Source organism: Syngnathus typhle, linkage group LG6 (assembly GCF_033458585.1).
Source record: "Syngnathus typhle isolate RoL2023-S1 ecotype Sweden linkage group LG6, RoL_Styp_1.0, whole genome shotgun sequence".
NCBI classification, from domain to species: Eukaryota; Metazoa; Chordata; class Actinopteri; order Syngnathiformes; family Syngnathidae; genus Syngnathus; species Syngnathus typhle.
This window is the reverse complement of record NC_083743.1, coordinates 2,827,919-2,848,059: the sequence shown is the minus strand read 5'-3', so window position 1 is coordinate 2,848,059 and position 20,141 is coordinate 2,827,919. Positions and strand designations below refer to the sequence as shown.

Here is a 20,141-nt window from a genome sequence, read left to right as displayed (position 1 = left end):
TACCTGCAAAATGTTGGCGACATGAAAGAAAACGCATCATCGCGGCCCATTAAGGTTGATGGCTTAAGCGCTGACAGATATTCAATGGTGAAAAATGCCAAAAGGCGCTCATCTACGGCCTTGGCGTTATCTGATCACAATCCAAGAGCTGGAGATGTTATTCCTCAAAAGTCTATTTCGGCCCTGGAACATTCACACGGATGTATGTAAAGAATGATTCAATTAGCATGCATTGCACATAAAAGTGAACTCAAAGTTGTAGCGAAATGTTTAAAAACAGGCAATTATAACGATTTAAAGTGCTGTAGGTGAAAATTAAATACGATCAAAAAAGTTTTACTTTGATGTTTATTTCGATCATACTCAAAGGATTTTTTTTCTCTCTAATATATTTTTATAGTTTGGTCAATTCTTTAGTGCAATCTTGATTTCATTATTTTTTAATGTATTGATGTTGGTTTATTTATTTATTTATTTATTTATTCATTTGTGGAATTTCATTTCTATATCATTTATGTAAGAGGTCTCATATGAGGTATACTGGAATCGACCAAGTTCATTTCTTTTTTATTTCTCACATCGTTATATCTGTATTACATTTTTATGTACTGTATCGTTATATTTTATTATTTTTTCCCTTTTTAAACAGAATTCCATTTTATGTATATGATGTGAACTACACCCTTCCATTTTTTTTTTAAATCTATTTATTGTAATTGTTTTAGCAATGTCATGAAACCTTTACGTAAAGAGGTCTCACATGAGGCGTAAGTATAAATACATAGACGGCCACTTTTGCGATTGGGTAATTATTTTGAAATCAATTAGGCAACGTTTAATGTCAGACTGTCAGAAGGAAGGACACACTTAATTCACAAACATTAGACCGCAGCTTAAGCTCAATCATAAATCCCTCACTTTTATTTCCCTTTTCTCCACACATTCATTAGGAAACACACACACACACACACACGCGTGAAGTGCATAATACCGTGTTGAATCGGCGGAGCAGTCAGACAAAAACAAGAGAAGGCTGAATGTCGATGCTAATTGGGCTGAGGCCGTATAATTACGACCAACGGATGTCAGAATTTTGGGGCTTGAATAGTGTTTTAGTTAATTAGCGCTGTAATTACAAGAGCTCATTAACTTCTCCAACAGCCTCGTCTATTTGGTAGAAAAGCTAGGTGGGCTCTGTGCTGTGTGTGTGTGTGTGCGCACTGTTTGGGGCTGGCGTGTGATGTTGACGTGACAAAGGGGGCCCGGCCCGGCCCGCTTATTAGAGTTTGCCGCAAGAGTGACTACTCCCTTAAATTGGCGTCTCCTCTCCGTTATTCGTTTTGATTTTTCTTTCCGCCAACAGTCGGACGGAGCTGCCCGACACTCCCCTCGATCTGCTGCAGCTGCCGGAGAGCGTCAGAGCCGAGCGACTTCTAGTGAGCTCCCCTCCCGCAAACACCTCCCCGCAGGGCCGAGGTAGGACATTGCAACATCCCATAATACTTTGATTGAGACAAATCTTATTTGCCAGCCGCAACATGCAAACAAAATGGATGAATTGTACCATCCCATTCCAATTCATGCTCCTCCTCAGGCTCCCAGCCAGCAAAGAGCTCAGCGGGGAAGAGCGACCCTGACACGAAAACCCGGGAGAAGTTCACCGCCGCCGCCGTGCAATCCGAGAGCAGGAGGAAACGCCTGCTGAGGGCCGAGCCCGAGGGCGCCCCCCCTGAGAGTCGCCGCCGTCTGGACGAGCTGCGGCACGCCGAGGAGAGCGTCTCGGCCTCCTCGGACCTGGCCAGCGAGAGCGAGGGAGAGGAGGACGAGGAGGAGGAAGACGAGGAGCCCGAGTGGGAGCAGGGGGAAGACGGCGACAAATTGAAACAAGAAGACGGCGGCGGAGGGAAGCCGAGCAGGGGGGCCGACGCCCCGGCGAGAGGCGACAGAGGAGGGCGGGTCCACAACGGGAGAGCTGTGATCCAGCAGCTAAAGAGCGTGGTGACCCCGTCCGCCAGCATCAAGACTGAACACGAGGCCCTGGCCACCGGGGGGCGCTGGGGCTCTCACAGCAGCCAGCCCCAACCCTCTCACGCACACACCCCCTCCAGCAGCCTCAACGGCGACAGCCCCAATACCCCCATGCCGGACTCCAGCAGCGAAGCCCCCCCGAAAGGCCTCTTCACCCCTCCCTCCCCGGCCTTGTCACCCGTCATGCCCGTGTCGTCCCCCCTGCCGCGTGAGGAGCGAGCGGCGCCGGGGGCGGTCGGTCGGGGCGGCGGGCCGGGCGGCGGCCCCGACTTGGAGCTCCTCCAGAGACTTGCCGCGGGGGGCGCAGCGGGACGGGTCCTCTTCCACCCCCTGGCCCTGGGACCCCAAGGCCCCCAGAGCCTGTACGCCCCTAGCACCATCCGCTACGCTCCCCCCGAGCTGCCCCCCAGCCACCACCACGGCGTCGGACACGGGGACGGGCTGCAGCTGCGCTCAGACCACCACAAGGGGCCCCCGCCGGCCTTCTTCCCCCACCTGCAGCGATTGGCCGGCTTGCCGCCCTTCAGCGGCTTCTCTCCTTCGGACAGCCCCTTCCCCTCCGGACTTCCCTTCTGTATGAACGGATTGCGGGGGGCCGCCGGCTCTGAGGAGGACTGAGATGAGGAGGGGAAAAAAAGACGTTGAAGTGCGCAAGTGTCAGGACATTAAGCCTCGGAGGACGTCGCTAATTGGACTTGAACGACCACGATGTTAAAAGTGTGACACGTCGCCGCTGGGGGAACGTTTCTATCGCCGCCGGACAGGCTGACAGCGACTCTTGGAAACTAAAAAAAAAAAACTCAAAATAATAATCAGATGGCTTCTGATTGGCGCTCCCTGGAGACTTTTGCAACAAAATAATCAACTCGCCGCCGGACCACTTCTGCGTTTCTTCCACTCAGAGAAGCCATATTGTAAATAGAGACAACAACCATGATGACCCTCAGCTCACACAGCAAGTCCCCCCCCCCCTTCCCCGCCCATTCTCAGCCATCACCCCAATTAACCCAATTAACCCGCTCACAGTAAAAAAAAAAAAAAAAAAAAGACACTTGTTGGAGTGGATTTTTATTACTGCAGTATTATATAATTAATCTCTTTTGGGGTGACATTTTGATTCTAGGGGTTCCTTCAAAATGAATGGAGGTGATTTTTGTATTCTAACTCAAAATCGTTACAAAAAAGGAGTCGTATTAATTAAAAGCACATTGTTGGGGACAAACGTAATAATAATACACCCAGACATTCCATCATATATAAGGGAGGAAATGCAATTGAAACAAAATGCTTTCTTCTTGACGATTAATGTGTCATCATAATATTTGTGTATGAAAGCCATCATTTCAATTGTGTTGTTTCCACATAGAGCACTCTCAAAACATTTGGGTCAAAAAAGCACTTTGGTATTAAATGATCCCCAAAACAAAACAAAAAAAACCAAAGTTGGGTCAAATTGACCCAAGTAGCAGTCGGTCCATTTTGACCCAAATTGGGTTATCTTTGACCCCCACCCCCTAAAAAAAAAAAAAAAAAAGTTGGTTTATACCAAAATACCCCCAAAAGTAGCAGTCACTTCCTTTCTTACCCCAGACAGAGTTATTTTTGACCCAACTGTTTTTAGAATGAGGCAATAAAATAATCATTTCGAGGGAAATTGTCTGAAAAATAATTAGGTCAAAAATTATGTGTCAAAAAGGAACTTTGGGTGTTTGTTGTTTTGTACAAAACGACCCCAAAAATTGGTTAATTTTTTTTTTACATTTTGACTGGTTTCTTTTCTCATTTTAAAAGGTGGAAAACATTATTTTTATTTTGAGCACTTAACTGAAAATTCAAACTGGAAGCACTTCACGCAGCTTAACGCGGTCCTGTTAAAACAGAAAACAACGCAAGAGCGCTCGCAATATCGTAGCCGCTCGGCCGTGCGGCCGAGGGAATAAATAGTCATTGATGAAGTAACGGAGCATAAAAACGGGTCATAAAATGACAGCCATTAAAGTCAACGTCGGGTCAGGAGACACTTTCGGTGTCAGTCGACTGGGGAATAAAAGCCCCATCCGTCACTTTTACATGTGCTGGGGTTTCACTTGAATAGAAGAAGTAAAAAAAAAAAAAAAAAGGAAACCAAGTCATTTTCACTGATAGTTTTTACAAAAAAAAAAAAAAAGGGGACCCAGCCAGAACAGCTATAAAACTGTGAAAAATGTGATGAGATTTAAATTATTCTTTAAATCTTCACCTAGTTTGAATACTAGTATAAAAATGAAGCCTATTTGAATTCTTCAGCACTTTGAAAGCCTGCAAATAAATATGTAAAGTTACACCGACGTTCATTTTAGCTGCTGTGGTCAAAAAATGTCATGCCTGTTTGTCTCCCCCCCACTTCTCAATTGTGCTGAAATATACAAATTCAGAAAATGTGAACAATGTTTGACATAATGCACTTGTCATAAGAGTGAGCACACAGATTCTGGGAGTGCGTGCGAGTGTGTGTGTGTGTGCGCGTGTGTGTGTGTGAGTGTCATTTTTAATTGAATTAAATAGCTAACCCTTTTTGCCTATCACTGTGAATCTAACGTTATCCTCGCATCCTTGTGAATACTCCAGCCGCTTATCGAACAAAATGAATAATGTAAAGAAAAAAAAAAAAGAGAAGCAGTGATACAGATGACAATAACAATAAAATATTCCAGTTACTAGAGGAGCTCAGTCTCTTCTCTGGCGTTATTTGTTATGTATTTATTTTGATTTTCCGTGCAAATGAATTTATGATTGTATTTTTTTTCTGTGGATGGGCACAGGTTTGGCTTGTTAGTTGTTGCATCATTCATTATGTTGTTCCAAAACATCAATCTGAGCACTTAACTTATAAAACACTTATAAACACACACACACACATCTGTAACGTCGTATGTCTGAGCCAACATAAAATGCAATTAGATAATAAGAGCTCTAATCGAATGTTATATTTTTATTTTTAATTACACAAGTTGTTTGAGGCACTTTTTATATTTGACTAAAAATACTTAATCATTTACAAATAATAAAGTAATTAAATAAAAAAGAAAATAACTTGTTTGTTTTATAAGAGTAAATATGGTGTCAAATTTCTAATCTACTAAAATATATTCTATACATAATTGTTTTCTAAACATACATGTTTGCTTTCAATGTACAAAAATTATTTTATGTCACACTTAGACGTACGTACATTTGTCTTCTGTCGGAATAATTTAGTGGTAGCATAATTTGTACATTTTGAAGATGATATTTAGTTTGTTTTGTAGAAATTTTATGCACTAATTTCACCTGCCTTTTCTTTTTTTTACCTGAATCACGTCTGATGTTTCACGACATCAAGGTAGTGATGCTCATTGACTGTGAAAAAAAACAACTTACTACACTAAATTATATATTGTGTTGCCCATCAACTGAACAGTGTGTTTATTTCACACACTCACAAATTTAAAAAAAAAGAAGTAAAGTTTAAAAAAAAAAAAAAACCTTTAGGACAAAATATGAAAGGCTGCTTCTATCTTGGAAATATTCCATACGAATTGTCTCCAAGGTGTCCCCTAGAGGAGACAGAACAATCCACGAAGCATCATACTGTGCTATATTTCTTTAAGGGAAACAGAAGTATTCAATTTTGACACAAAGCCACGCGGTGGGAATTGATAGATCCAACAAAGACTAAATGGGTTCAGAAATGAAGACAAAAACACAATATGGATGTACGGACGTTGGTCTTCTGAGAGATCATACGCAGGCGTGCCTTGCTTGCCAGCCAGCCAGCGTGTGCACGTCTATGCATGTGCGAGATGTCTGAAGCAGCCCCAGGGAGGGGCTCTGACATTGAAGACGGGTTAAATCCTGTTTTACATTCAAGTGGCAGGCCCAAGTTCATTAGAGTGAGGATCATTCCTCCTCAAGACCAAAGGAAGCGCATACTAAACAAGAGCAGTTGTTGGGGAGAAAATGCCATTGTACGTGCTGAAGCGGATGGATGGATGGATGGATGGATGGATGGATGGATGGATGGATGGATGGATGGATGGATGGATGGATGGATGGATGGATGGATGGATGGATGGATGCATGGATGGATGGATGCATGGATGGATGCATGGATGGATGGATGCATGGATGGATGCATGGATGGATGCATGGATGGATGCATGGATGGATGCATGGATGGATGCATGGATGGATGGATGCATGGATGGATGGATGCATGGATGGATGGATGCATGGATGGATGGATGCATGGATGGATGGATGCATGGATGGATGGATGCATGGATGGATGGATGCATGGATGGATGGATGCATGGATGGATGGATGCATGGATGGATGGATGCATGGATGGATGGATGCATGGATGGATGGTGTGTACACTGCAGTGGCAATGTATGCATGCTGCTGTTTTGCCGTCATCTTCTCATTTTGCTCCGTTTTGTATAGTAAGTGTAGACAACATTTGCACAGCTGCAATGTACACAAACAACATTATGGCCACAGAAAGACAATAGCCTAGAATGTTGTAAATAGCTTAACAAAAACATACGGTAATGACATAACTAAAAAAAAAAATATATATATATTTTCAGACAGTGACGTCACCGCGCCTTAAGTCTCGCGAGAGTTACCTCAGTTCATCGCGATCGTCGGAGCTTGTGGTAGCGCTAAGCTAAAGCTAAAGCTTGACACCAAATTTCAGATGGGATTAAAGTGCTTGAAGCTTCTTTTTTTTTTTAAACTTGCTCTCTATCAACTTCGGCAAATATTGAGTTGACGAGAGCTGCAAAAGAAAAAAGTCCAATACCCCTAAATGGCTGTTAGAAAGGTTCCCATGTTGAGGTTAATATGTCGGACAGTGACGTCACCGCGCCTTAGGTCTCGCGAGAGTTACCTCCGTTCATCGCGATCGTCGGAGCTTGTGGTAGCGCTAAGCTAAAGCTAAAGCTTGCTGGTATCGACGGAGCGTGTTGCTGTAATTGTGTGCGTCTTTCCCACAAAGTAAGTATATACATTTAAGTGTTACTACTGTCTACTGTTGTGCAGTTTGTTTCGTGTGTGCCCTGGATCGCTTCGGCGGGCTCCTTTCAGTTTGCCTCGCAGCCGTTAAGCAGCGACTTACGGTCGCCAGCAAATGTATTTTGTCTCGATGACTTATGTTTGGTGTGTTGTCAAGAGTACTTCATTTATGTTTATTTATTATGGCGGAACCATTACGAGCAGTTATGTGATGTGTACCGTCTATTTAGTGTTGTGTGACGTCAGAGGTTGAGCATTGACTTGCTGTATTTGTCTGTTGCAGAACCACACACTCACTCACCTACACACCTTTCACAAGAATCACACACACGCACACCATACAAACATACACAATCACACACCCATGTACATTACACACACCTGCTCTGACATCCTTCCGACCAAACGTGTGCCTATAACCTTTTACCCTTTGGCCCCATATGAGCCACAGTGCCTGTTACTTCCCAATAATTCAGTAAAGCGACCAGAACCGAACCACGCCTCCCTCCTGTGTTCTGACCGACACCCGGGGGCCAAAAGAGCATAACATTCCGAGCCGACCCCCTTATACAGTCCTCAGCCTCCGCAACAGGCTGCATGTCTGTCGTTTTTAATGATGTTTTGACACCACAAGATGGTGGGCAAAGCACCAAATGATAAAACATCTGCACAATGCATCTAGCATGTACCCAATCATAAAACTGTAGGAGGGTAGTGGAACTATGAAAACACCAGTCACAGTTGGTCTGTGATCCATACTGGTGGCATTTAGCACCTGCGCACACTTGAGAAAATCTCCTCTCAAGATGACGCGTGTGAGGCGGCGCTATTTGCAACTTGAACTTCGAGGCGCTTTTTCCAAGTGAACCTGCGCGCTGGAGGTCGCAGATGGACGCTGTTTGTCAGTGAGCGTGCGTCTCTCGCCTGTAGGCGCCCTGCCCTTTCGAGGCGCCAGGCCTCGCCAGTCCGCTGCATGCAAAGCAGACCCGTGCAGACGCAGAGGAGAAAGAGAAGAAAATGAAAAAGGACAGATAGGATAAAACCTTACTTTCAAGTTCAGTTTTTTTCTAACCCTAGTTCGAAATCCTGCTTTTCAAACCCTAGTTTGAAAGACGCCCACGATTGGAGTTGACAGAGGAAGGCAACGGAAGGTGAATCTAGACAGCGGAGCGTCCATGCCCGAGCTATATCACGGACATTCGCCGAGTGGGTGCGTTATCACAAAGCAGACCCTTGCACCCCTCTTCCTTTAGCCACCCTCCCCCCCACGCCGATAGCACAAGGCAGTTGATATATTCATGCATGCAGATGATGGCCTAGCCTCATTATAAAAATTACACATGTACAGCATACATGCTGCTTGTCATACATTGGATCTGAAAGTGTGTCTTCTCTCTTTTTTACAGTATGTGATAGACGGGAGGGGGGGAGTCTGCCTGCGGGATCAATCTTGATGTTGTTCATTTGTAGTTTTTATTTCCTTGTCATGAAGCTGCAAGATAAAAAGACAAATGTCATGTTGAAATTGTAATCCCACCCGGGCGCTCCAATTTAAAACTTGAATCGTGAAAACAAAACAAGAAACAATCACTTTGACTCGTGTCACGTTTTATTCCACCGTCTTACGTGTACACTGACAGTAAAGTGTACACCGGTCAGTAAACAATAAATACAAATAAACCCGCGACGCCGCATACAACCTCCAATTGAGGTGTAATACTTTGCCAACTGTGATTCAAGCCTATATTAAGAGTTGCCACTCAGGAGCTGAACAAAGTGCTAAGACTGTTTGAAAATAAAATGCTTACAACCACTGTAAAAAAAGTTGCTCCAAGCCCTTGTTGAATCACATTTACAAAGATTTGTTTTAAAACACCCGAGCTGAAACATGCAAACAGCACACTATTAGGTATGACTGCACAGTGTACCTAATGTTGTGGCCTGAGAGTGGAGATAATGTTGCGTTGGATAAATCGTGTATATAAAAAAAAATAAAAGGTGCCATGTTGTTGAAGTCCATTGTTGGCTTTGGCCCTTTTAACGCCCACTTTTAGGTTGGCTTGTAGTGAGTCTGCATTCAAACGCGAAGATACACGCAACGGCGCAGCCGTCTACTTGTCAGGGCCCTTGCCGTCCCCGTCATCGGTGTTGCGGTGCCTCCTGTCGCGGCTCGAGCCTCGGTAGCTTCTGTGCTCTCGCTTATCGCGGCACTCCTGGCACTCTTCGCCCTCCTCGTCGTCGTCGTCCTCGTGGATGATCTCCACCTCCAGCCGGCCAATGTAGAGGGATACGGCGCACAGCCAGAAGAGGACCACGCTGCCCACCACCGCCCCGTGGATCAGCAAGGCGGGCACGGACAGCAGCATCAGCCTGCGCAGGGTCAGCAGGCTACCTATGTAGGAGGCACCGCCAAAGGAGATGCAGGCGCCGCCCAGGATGAAGAAGGCTGCAGGGAAACAAAAACAGCCTCAGATGGATGGAGAACTGGAACATCTAGAAATATTACATGTAAACATAACATTTATTGAAGTGTAGTTTTTGTAATATTATAATTGAACCAAAGTAAGATTCTCGTGAAGCACCGGCGATAATCGCTTTGCTCACTTACCATACGCTGCCTCTCGTCCCACTTCGCTCTGCACAAAGGCGATGACGCCGATTCCGGTCGCAAGCAGACCATTTCGGAACCAGGAGAGGAAACCTGCAAATCAATTCAATTGAAAAAAAAATAAAAATCTTGCAATTTTATCTTACTACTATCCTGGAGTTTCTTACAACTGCCAATTGACCGGCCCCTTCAGAACACGGAAGTAGGATTTATACCAGTACAGATCTACGCCACTTTGATTTCTCGTCTTTAAATGTTTGTAAGTTCGCACAACTTTTAGTGTCACGCGTGTGTATTTTGCGACGTTACCCGTTTCGTGAGACTTCCTCAGCATCTGCCAGGGGTGGGAAAAGAAGCACATTTCAACTACCAACAAATTAAATACGGAAGCTGTAAAGATAGGTTGCTTACCAAAGCGTCCGCCTTGTCGAGTTCCGTGAGCTGGTACTGCTGCGTCGGTAGCTCCGGTGCCCGGTTCTTCCCCCACGGCCCCTTCTCCGTGAGTTGCCGCCGCGTGGTGCCCTGCCACCCGCCGTCGGGTGGTCTCGGCAGCCTGGCCACCACACGGGACAAATGTGACGCGACCATGGGCAACTGACGCCGCATGAACAACCGCAGGAAGGCCATCACATCGCTCGTCGGAGAACCGGCAAATTCGAACGCGCTTCCGATCGGGGGCGAAAACAAAAGTATCAACACGACCCCGTGGCGAACTTTGAACTCTGACCGAGTCGACGACCAATCGGGAGGAGGCAGCAAATTGTGCGCAGCGCCCTCTAGGGTCGAAAAGAGAAGACAACCGAGACTAAAGTTGCAGGTCGCGGAATAAAACACAGGGTGGAGCCAAAACGTCAAACCTGGCATCTGAACTGGGGTGTCGACACTTTTTCTATTATTATTACGAGATTATTTGAGGGATTTGGTGGACTCGCATGTCTTCACTTCCTGAGGGTCTTTTTTCGAGAGACCTTTGAAACAACTCCTGATTGTTCACTGTGTGAGGAGGAGCTCGATGTGTGTGGATGTTGTTTACAAAGGCCAAAGCTTTTGATTTACAGCTGTTTTTTTTTTCTGCTTGCTGTTCCCTCACACAATGGAACAGCAGGTGTTTGTACACACAACACATGATCACAATTGGTAACAGGGGGATTCCTCAGCCTTGGAATATAAATGTATTTGCCCGACAATTTGAAGAGCCATGGTGATTTGCCTTGCTTGCCAGGTTAGCGTTGCAAATGTTCCCTGCCTTACCTTGATAGATAAAGATCATTGAAGATACCGTAATTTTCGGACTATAAGTCGCGTTTTTTTTTTTTTTTTTATAGTTTGGGTGGGGGGCGACTTATATACATATATATGTTTTTTTTTCTCACTTTTTTGGGCATTTTATGGCTGGTGCGACTTATACTCCGGTGCGACTTATAGTCTGAAAAATTTGGTAGTTTTTTTTGTCATGTTCATGAAATTTGACCTCTGAATTCGGCCCCTCGCGGCGATCTAAACTCGGCATTCACTGTCGTGAAATCTTCAAGATACTGCCGGGTTTTTTTGTCGATGAAATTTGTGTTGGAGTAACACTCCATTATAAAACATATTTGGTGATTATGCTGGAGATGGTGCAAACATTCCTAATGCTGTGCATACAAAATTATCTTGTAGACCACTGGGAGACCCTGCCCCCCCCCCCAAAGAAAACAAATCAGCAACCCCTTGGCCTTCCACCTTCCTTTGACTCTCTGCTGTCCTCTCAGCTTCATTCTGGCGGCGTGAAGAGGAGTGGGGGAGATGGAGACGAGGAGGAGGAGCAGATGAATACGTGCGGAGCTGCACTACTCTGGATGCTCCAGCCAGCTGGGTAGGGAGCGCTGAGCTTGCATGGCAAACACTCAATAACAGGAAGGAAAAAAAAAAAAAATCCAATAAGGAAGCGAAGCAGATTTAACAACAGCTACTTTGCTTAAAGGCTCATATTCTCCAAGTCATGAATTCTGTCAAATTGTAAGGGCACAATGGGTCACAGGATGTAAAAACTCAGTGGGATTATTGAATCACGCAGGTGTTTCAATGTGCATGCTTGCAAACTTGTTTCTTTTCCTCCTTTTTACGATGGTGCTTAGTTTTGCCACCGTTACGGCTCGGCCTAACGGTAATTGACATGACATCCGTACTAGTTGTACTAGGTTCATCCTTTTTTTTCAATTACTTCACTGGTTCTTCTATATCAAACAATTTGTTTTAGGTTTATTTACCCGACATGTTTCGGCGGGTTCATCAGAGTGTCACTGGTTGACCGGTAAATGGTTTAAGATAGAAGAACCAGTCAAGTAAGTGACATCCATACTGCTATGTCACTTTATTCCAGAAAAGAAAGTATTCTGCAAACAAGAACAATTTATACATCCAATCTCAAACAATTGACGACCACAACATACTCTTATCGGAATCGACGTGTAGGCTGATGCTCTGGTCGCATGGCAGTACTATGTCAATATGCATCCCTAATCCCAACGGGCGGAACAATAATCCTCCCGGATTTGACCTCATTTGCCCTCGCTGCTCATTTTGCATACAAGCAACGTAAGCAACCTTGGAAACATTCTTATGAGGCAGGAAAATAAATCCAAACGAGTTGGTGCTTATCGATTTAAGTGGAATGTTGCAAAACGTACTTCTTTTTTTTGCGCGACATATTGCGGCGTGCTTTTTATGACACGATGGATGGGTGGTTTAAGTAAAGTGAAAAGGGGGGGGGGCGACTGGTGCTCACATGGCCCACGCGCGTGGTGACAAGAGGGAGTGGACATTGGTAGTTAAGGGGAGTTGGGGGAGGGAAGATGAGAAGACTACCTCGGGTCCACTCACGGGGGAAACGCGTACAGTCGATCCATCTCGGCCGGGTATCTCGCATCTCTCTCCCTGCCTACCTTGGTCGAGTGGACTCGTTTCATTTCATCACTTGGCTCGCACGATTTGAACGTACGTATGCGCGTGCGTGCGGAGGAAGGAAGGAAGGAAGGAACGAGGGAAGGAAGGAAGGAAGGACGCTGAGCGCCGCTGAGCTGACTGGACTCGACGATTCCGGAAATAACATGCGTACACGCAGCCCGTCACGTACGCTCATCACTCCATTTGCATTGCTGTGGGTTGAAGTAAGTGCTGGCACATCCGGATTATCGGACACGTTTGCATTTTAAACTCGCTAATCTCCTTGTAGTATTGGACTGAAGCTATTCAGGTATTTATTGCAGGGATAATCTGATGACTAAAATGTATTCAGCCATATGTTAAACGAAATGTTGTTTAAAGGCTAACTGACTAGTGTCTGGGTTTTTTTTTTTTTTGTATTGAAACAATTCATTGAGTGACCGTATAAAGCACTTAAGTGGAAAAGAAGCTTGTTTTGTGACGATTTAGTATGATGTGCTTTACGTTTCAAAATATTGCGCTATGCTTGCTGTATGCACACTGGCTCAGTTTTGCTCCTTGTATTTATGGTGTTATTTGTCTATTATTTACTCATCACTCATTTATTTATTATCTATCGTTTGCGCCTTGTTCTTATTTTGTGTCGTCTACTTGTACGTCTATCGTGCACTCTGTCTCGTCACCGTGGGATAGAGGGAACGGGGTGTCTTTGTGTGTCTTGACATATGAAGGGATTGACAATAAAGCAGACTTTGACCTTTGACTTTGAAAATACATAAATAGATTACAGAGAGAAAGCTCGCAAATAAAAACAGTAACTTCACCTATAAACTGCTTTTATTGCCCGCTCTATGATAAATGACCTATGCCATGCTATTAATACACCTAACGTGTCTCATTTTACTCTTCGCAGATACACAAGACAGCCTCCAAATGTTTCCCAGAATAATGCAGCGTCGTTCTCCTGTTCAGAGAAACAGATGATGCTTGTCGCCAAAGCAGGAAAAACAAGACTCGGACAGGAAAGTGGTTGCGTCGGAGCTCCTCTCTGGCACACGACCCAGCGGCTCAGCTGAAAGATGAAGGGCGGACGTGGGCTACGTGCACATTCAGCGCATCAAGACATGAAATGGAGACTTTGGGAGGCGCGGATGTCTTAAAGCCAGCCTCTTGCAAATCGCTCACCGTTTCAGCCGAAAGGAGGACCGGCGTCCAGGAGCTCGCTCTTACGCGAGCGGAAATTGTGCACGCACGCCCGAGCGACATGGGGATCAACGACCTGCGAGGGGGTCCGACCGCCGACGAGTTTCTGGCGGGTCTAGCCTCCCAAAGCGACCCGCGTGGACTCACGACCCCGAGCAAACAATGCAGGACCGGCGTGCCGCTCTACAACGGCCACGCTCTATCCGTGGAAGGAAGCCCCGAGGGCGCTTTGGCCCACACGCCGAACCCGGCACGGATGAAGGGGCCCCTCTCCAGCCGAGCATGTCTGTTAGAGAATGCGGACCCTGCTCTGAAAAGGAGGATCAATAATGACCACCTAAGAGCTCGACAGCAACAGCAAAAGAAAAGAGGCGGGGAGAACCGGGATTCGGGTTCCGAGACCCTCTCGGCGGGGCAGGGGGATCCCGTGGACGCCGTTTTTACCTCAGTTGAGTCTGACTTGAAGCGAAGGCGATTGGCTGACGCAAGTATTGCTCACAACTTTTCCGGTGGCAGACTGACGTCTGATGGCGGGAAGGGTTGCTACGGCGACCAGCTGGCTAGCAGCCAGTGTGCGGCCCCCCCACCTCAAATTAGCCAGCACAACATATACCGGCCGGCCACCCTCCACTGCGGTCAGACCTCCCCCGTGGAGACCGGCGGAATCCCAACACCTCCGCCGCCAGACGTGTCCGTCTTGTCGGCGGAGCGTGTCGCTCTTCAGTACATCGTTCCCTGCATGAAGTACTACGGCATTTGCGTTAAGGACAATTTTCTCGGGCCGGTCTTGGGCAACCGAGTGTTGGAAGAGGTCGAAGTCTTAAATCAGGAGGGCAAATTCCGAGGCGGGCAGCTGGTGAGCCAGAGGGGCATTCCCTCTCGAAGCATCCGAGGTGACCAGATCGCCTGGGTGGAAGGACACGAAGCCGAGTGTAAGCACATCGGAAGTCTGATGTCGTTCATCGACGAGGCCATCATGTATAGCGCGGCCAACGGACAGCTGGGCGACTGTGTCATCAACGGACGCACAAAGGTGAGAGATGATCTTGAAATCCCCATAAACAGATTCGAAGTTCCGATTTTACAACGGGCAGATCTTTTAGCTCCCACCTAAGCCTTCAGCTAAGTTTTCGGCCCGCCCCAACCAGCGCCCACATCATGCTGGAAGAAAAATGCACGTGAAGCTCTATCGCCTGGAAATCGGCCCAGCTATCTGTGGCTCGGAAGGCAACGCTATCCTTTCTTAGCTTCAAGCACGCCAACATTAGTACGAGTCCATGAAGTTTAAAAAAAAAAAAAACTAGGAGCAATGTGACGTCGTTTTCCCGAAAATGTCCGTGTGTCAAAGTAGTAGTGCTTTTGTCGTCTTGGCACATTTGGACTGTTCCATTGGAACCTCAAGGTTGTTACTTAACTGATTCACTACCAATGACGGCTAAAGACGTCAAAGGACTTGAACGGCAGTGACTGTGTAGATGATGCCTCAAGGGACTTGGCTAACATTTCTGACAAAGTAACATTTTCTTAATGCCTTTGGATTTGAACGGTGTCATGGTCCGTTTACCATCCATCCAGTTTTTTTTCCCCCCCCAACTGCTTATCCAAGGTTAGGTGGTTTTATACATGACCTCATTTAGTGTATTATTAACTTTGGTTGATTGCCAAGTTTCCACAAGGTCATTGTGAAAGACCGCATAAGACATTGTGGCAATAGAAATTCAGTCAAAGAAGCGAGGGGCGGGCTGCACGAAAACACGTCACTGTGCTCCTTGACAGCCATTAGGATCCGTTTTGAAAACCAGATTTGAACATTTCTGCATCCCGTGCAATTTTGTTTTCCGACTTGGCTCCTGACAGAGCAGATCATCGATTTTTTTTTGGTTGTCTGAAAGATTTGCACAAACATGAGGAGCAGCAGTGTGTCATACTCTCAGTCAAGAGAACCAAGGTCCATCTGTGTGTTTGTTGTTTTGGTCACCATCACGTGAAAGCAGTTTTGCCGCGGTATTTTTACTTTGGGAGCCATGCAGCAAAATCTGTGCCGCTGACGAAAGCGTCTGTTGCAGCAGCTCGTCCTCAAATGCCCTTTTTTTTTTCTTGCTGCTCAGTGGTGCCACCATTGCGGGCCGAGCCGGGAGTAACAGCTGTTACACAACTCGCAGCTACAGATGTCGTTTTGTTTGGATTTAAGCTCCGTCCTTTGACGTTGCTGTCCGAGTACCGACGCGTCCTCTAACGAGCGAGCCGTTTATTATTTTGAAACACACACACACACACACGCGCACAATAGGGCAAATGTCCTCTCTTTTGTTCTTGTGCAGAACTGCCTCATCTGCCAAACCGGATGGGATCGGGGCATGTGGCTGGCACACGCTAGGCATGAATCCGTGATAGGCACGCGTTGCTCCATGCTAATTAGACGTTCGTTTACTGCGGGCAGAGATGTGATTGATCTGAAAATTGAAAAAAAAAAATGCATCATTCAGCATCTCTCAATAAAACAATAGTTGAGAAACCGCCGAGTCAGCGATGTTTTAGAAACATGATATCACGCCACAGTGGGAGTTTTCACTTCACGGCACACTTGAAGGCTATTCTAGGCACTTTGGTTTCGGAATGCACATTGAAGAGTTACGCAGCTCCGCTCTCCCGACCGAGCTGCTTCGCCGGTTCGGACGCACGGGCGTCAAGTGGGGGAAATACCATTGTTTCCATTGTGGATTTCCATGTGGCGATAATAGTCTTGACCAGTTGCTGAACTTTCACACAGTTCTATGCTTTTGGCACTGAGGAAACCTTTCATAATATGTACCGTAATTTTTGGACTATAAGTCGCACTGGAGTATAAGTCGCACCAGCCATAAAATGCCCAAAAAAAGTGAAAAAAAACCATATACATGTATGTAAATCACTCCTCGTATAAGTCGCCCCCCCACCCAAACTATGAAAAAAACCGCGACTTATAGTCCGAAAATTACGGTAATTGTGCTGAAGCAACAAATGGAATCATCCCTTTTTCTTGTTGTCGTAGGCCATGGTTGCCTGCTATCCGGGTAAAGGTGCGGGATATGTCCGTCACGTGGATAACCCCAACGGCGACGGCCGCTGCATCACGTGTATCTACTATCTCAACAAGAACTGGGATGTGAAGGTATGACAATGAAGAAAACAGACACAAAAGGGAGTTTCGGACTAGGCTATACCGTAGATGCCGCAAAACGGCACTTCAAATGGAGCAGATCATTAGAAGAAGAAAAAAATGTTGTATCTGGAGTGGTGGTAAGGTACAGAGTTAAAGAATGCACTCTGTTTGGATCGGTTGCCATGGCTAACAATGCAGATAAAGAATAATCAGTCAAGTATTAACCCATCTTGCGCAATCATGAACCCGTGATTACATAAACAATGTATTCTGGAGCTAGCTGTGTTAGCATGTCATCATGAAATGAAATGAGCGCTTTGTACAAACGGTCCAAATTCATCTTTTGGGAATTATTTTCAATAAATGTTAGGAAATGAAGAGAAAGCACATTGTAATGGAAAGCGAATGAACACAAAAAGTCATTTTTATGATATATCTAATGACAGACACAAGGAGGGCTGCTGCAGATCTTCCCCGAAGGCAAAAAAGTGGTGGCAAACATCGAACCCTCCTTCGACCGCCTGCTCATCTTCTGGTCCGATCGCCGCAACCCGCACGAAGTCAAACCCGCCTACGCCACTCGGTGAGTTACGACTTGGAAATCTTCACGACCGATCACTTCATTCGCGTCACCGAACGTCATCCGTCCTACTCTCGGTGCTGGGGGGCGAGGTGGGGTCAAAGGGAGGAAGTATGTGTTTCCTGAAGGGAGGGGGGGCATGGCGATGGGGAGGAAGGTTCAATTGCAGCGCTCTCGTGTTGGCCACACACACACACACACACACACGAGAGACAGGAATAAACAGAGCAGCCCCACAGGAGTCAACTCCTAATCCAAATCTTGTTTGCCTTTCAGCTACGCCATCACAGTTTGGTACTTTGATGCAAAGGAGCGAGCAGAAGCCAAAGAGAAATACAAGCTAGGTGAGCTAAGAAAAAAAAATTCCCCTTGTTAATGGGCTCTTAAGTCACTCGTGTTAAATTGTGACTAATGTTCTCTTCCTCTGCCACCTGCGTCCATAGCAACGGGACAGAAAGGTGTTCAAGTGCCTGTCAGTCAGAACAGCAAGACATGAATCCCCCCCCTTACCGCTAATCACCGGAGAGGGAGCATGAAAGCACCGTCTGGGTTCTTAATGGAGACTATAAAAGGAGTTGAGGGAGTTAAACCGGCTCGTGCAGAACCAACCGTGCTGCTCTTATAAAGGTCAGCCCGTGCTCCCCCCCTGTGGAAAATGAAACCTTCCTGTTCTTTGGACATCTCACGGAATCCTCAAAGAGGACGATTAACTGGAAGAAACGGATCTTTTTTTTTTTTTGTCAGTAATTGGAGGAATCGCTTTCCCCGCCCAATTCAAACTAGAACATTCTGACGCTAATCAAAGAGACACAAGGAGCGTCCCACTCATCAACGGAACCTGCGGTGACTCCTGGCTTGCATGTGAAATGGCCACTACGGAGAACTTTGACGACTTGACAGCGAGGAGAAGATGGTCCTTGTCGACACAGTACTCACCATCCGCACAAAATGGAAAAGTCATCGGACTCCAAGGCGGCCTTTGGTTTTCTCTCGATTCCGTTCGATGGCAGTCTTACAGAGTTCCAACATGAGGAAAAGGTTTCACTCAACATTCAGAAGTGACGCCGCTTCATAGTCTCAAACAGGGTTTCATCTTAATGTGTGTATGTGTGTGTGTGTGTGTGTGTGCACGCGTGGGTGTGTGCGTACGTGCGAGTCCACGTACGTGCTGGCTCTAACGCAACAGGAAAAGAACAAAATGTAGATGTGTATCAGATCCTGAAAGATAATACAACTATAGTTAGAATTAAAAAAAAAAAATCGATATATTTCTTGAGGTTCCATTATAGTGTTTACATTTTGACAAAAAAAATAGTTCCTAGTCCAGCAATAGTCTTCTTACATAATACTCATTAAAAGCTTATTTCAGAAACCAAATAATCCCCAATAAAAAGTTTTCAAGAGTATATATCAACGTAACGTAGAACTGCACTGCATTGTGAAAATCATTTGAAAATGCGTGCCATTCACAATCAATAACCAAATAAGGTCACCCAGATGAGCAACAACGAGCATGTATTCCTGATGATGACTTTGCTTTGATTACTTATATTGGATCGCAGTACAATGTGCATGTGCTGGTGAGTTGATATGCTAATTAGGATTAGCATGACCCTTATTTTCTTAGATAATAACAATAGTAAGCACGGGGATGAGCACACAGGCAAAACGTGTGTGTGTGAGTGTGTGTGTGTTGTGTGACTTTTTCAATGGGTATTTGCACACGTGATAGATCTACTGTCTTGACGAAGGTCACAATTGTTTGTTATTCTGGTTAAAAAGGTTACTTTACAACCACAAAGCACTTTATTGAGTCAATTGAAAGAGTGTAAAGAAAAAAAAAAGACTCAACTCTTAACTAGCTGTTGTAGTTGATAAAAATGCAATAACGCCTGTTTTTTGTTTTTAATGCTTGACAACAATCAAAAAAAATATGAAGTTCTGTGAAAATGAGAAATACAAATTAAATGCATACTAATAATGCCTCCATTTTGTGGCTCGTCTTTTTTTTTTTTTTTTTTTTAGAAAACACAAAGACATTGTTACAAAATGACACTCAGAATAGCAATGACCCTTACCTCATTTGACCCTGACACATTGCCCTTTGTAAGCTCTCAAAGTAAACGAATTTTTTATTTGACTGTTTGCTTTATACTGGTAATCCCTGACTTTTTTTTCCCCATTCACAGACATTTTTATAATATCTTAAATAAAAGTTGTATTTTAGTTAACCGGTTCTGTATGTTAACGAACACTATGTGACGACAATGTGTAAACTAAATCATAAAAGTAACGAAGCATTGATGGGCCTTTCCTCTAGCACATCCTAGTGGCTCATTTGCTCCATAACAGTTGACACATATGCAGTACACTGATTGACCACCAGAGGTCAGAAAAACCACAATGACAGACGAGTACAGACTGTACAGGTACACACCTTTAAAACTGCAACCTTAAAAATGGAAAAGGGGAAAACCAAATTCAATTGTTTTTTATTATAAGGTCATTTCCTTTTAATTTCAATAGTTTTGTATCATTTTGAACCATTTTTTTTATAGTTATTTTAAAACCGAAGACGATTCGCTTCCTGCCTAGCCTCCTCTGAGGATTGCGTAAT

The 20,141-nt window shown here is 45.2% G+C and overlaps 3 protein-coding genes and 1 long non-coding RNA gene across 5 annotated transcripts in view; 3 read left to right on the top strand and 1 right to left on the bottom strand.

Moving 5' to 3' along the window:
- Nucleotides 1–4,152, top strand: part of npas1 (neuronal PAS domain protein 1) — a 33,540-nt gene extending 29,388 nt beyond the window's left edge. The window contains exons 11-12 of the mRNA XM_061282049.1: nt 1,364–1,476; nt 1,595–4,152. Of these exons, the coding sequence (XP_061138033.1) occupies nt 1,364–1,476; nt 1,595–2,646 (1,165 nt within the window). The 3' untranslated portion in view covers nt 2,647–4,152. The remainder of the gene's footprint in view (nt 1–1,363; nt 1,477–1,594) is intronic.
- Nucleotides 4,153–6,944: 2,792 nt separating this feature from the next.
- On the top strand, nt 6,945–8,968 carry LOC133155974 (uncharacterized). Its single transcript, XR_009714760.1, has 2 exons — nt 6,945–7,048; nt 8,473–8,968. It is a non-coding gene; the product is annotated as an uncharacterized LOC133155974 (long non-coding RNA).
- tmem160 (transmembrane protein 160) lies at nt 8,658–10,420 on the bottom strand. The gene is made up of 4 exons (XM_061281670.1): nt 10,086–10,420; nt 9,984–10,008; nt 9,675–9,767; nt 8,658–9,512 (listed from the first exon to the last, which is right to left on the bottom strand). The coding sequence occupies exons 1-4, from the start codon at nt 10,299–10,301 to the stop codon at nt 9,178–9,180; spliced, it is 669 nt and encodes a 222-aa protein (XP_061137654.1). The 5' UTR covers nt 10,302–10,420; the 3' UTR covers nt 8,658–9,177.
- A 2,073-nt stretch (nt 10,421–12,493) lies between these two features.
- egln2 (egl-9 family hypoxia-inducible factor 2) lies at nt 12,494–19,513 on the top strand. 2 transcript variants are annotated; one of them, XM_061281306.1, is made up of 6 exons: nt 12,494–12,823; nt 13,513–14,835; nt 16,834–16,953; nt 17,391–17,527; nt 17,801–17,868; nt 17,968–19,513. In XM_061281306.1, exons 2-6 carry the CDS (start codon nt 13,729–13,731, stop codon nt 18,018–18,020), a joined length of 1,485 nt encoding a protein of 494 aa, XP_061137290.1. In that variant the 5' UTR covers nt 12,494–12,823; nt 13,513–13,728; the 3' UTR covers nt 18,021–19,513. The 2 variants fall into 2 exon arrangements, with proteins under 2 accessions (XP_061137290.1, XP_061137291.1); XM_061281307.1 differs by having other exon boundaries at nt 12,494–12,909.
- Nucleotides 19,514–20,141: the final 628 nt, after the last annotated feature.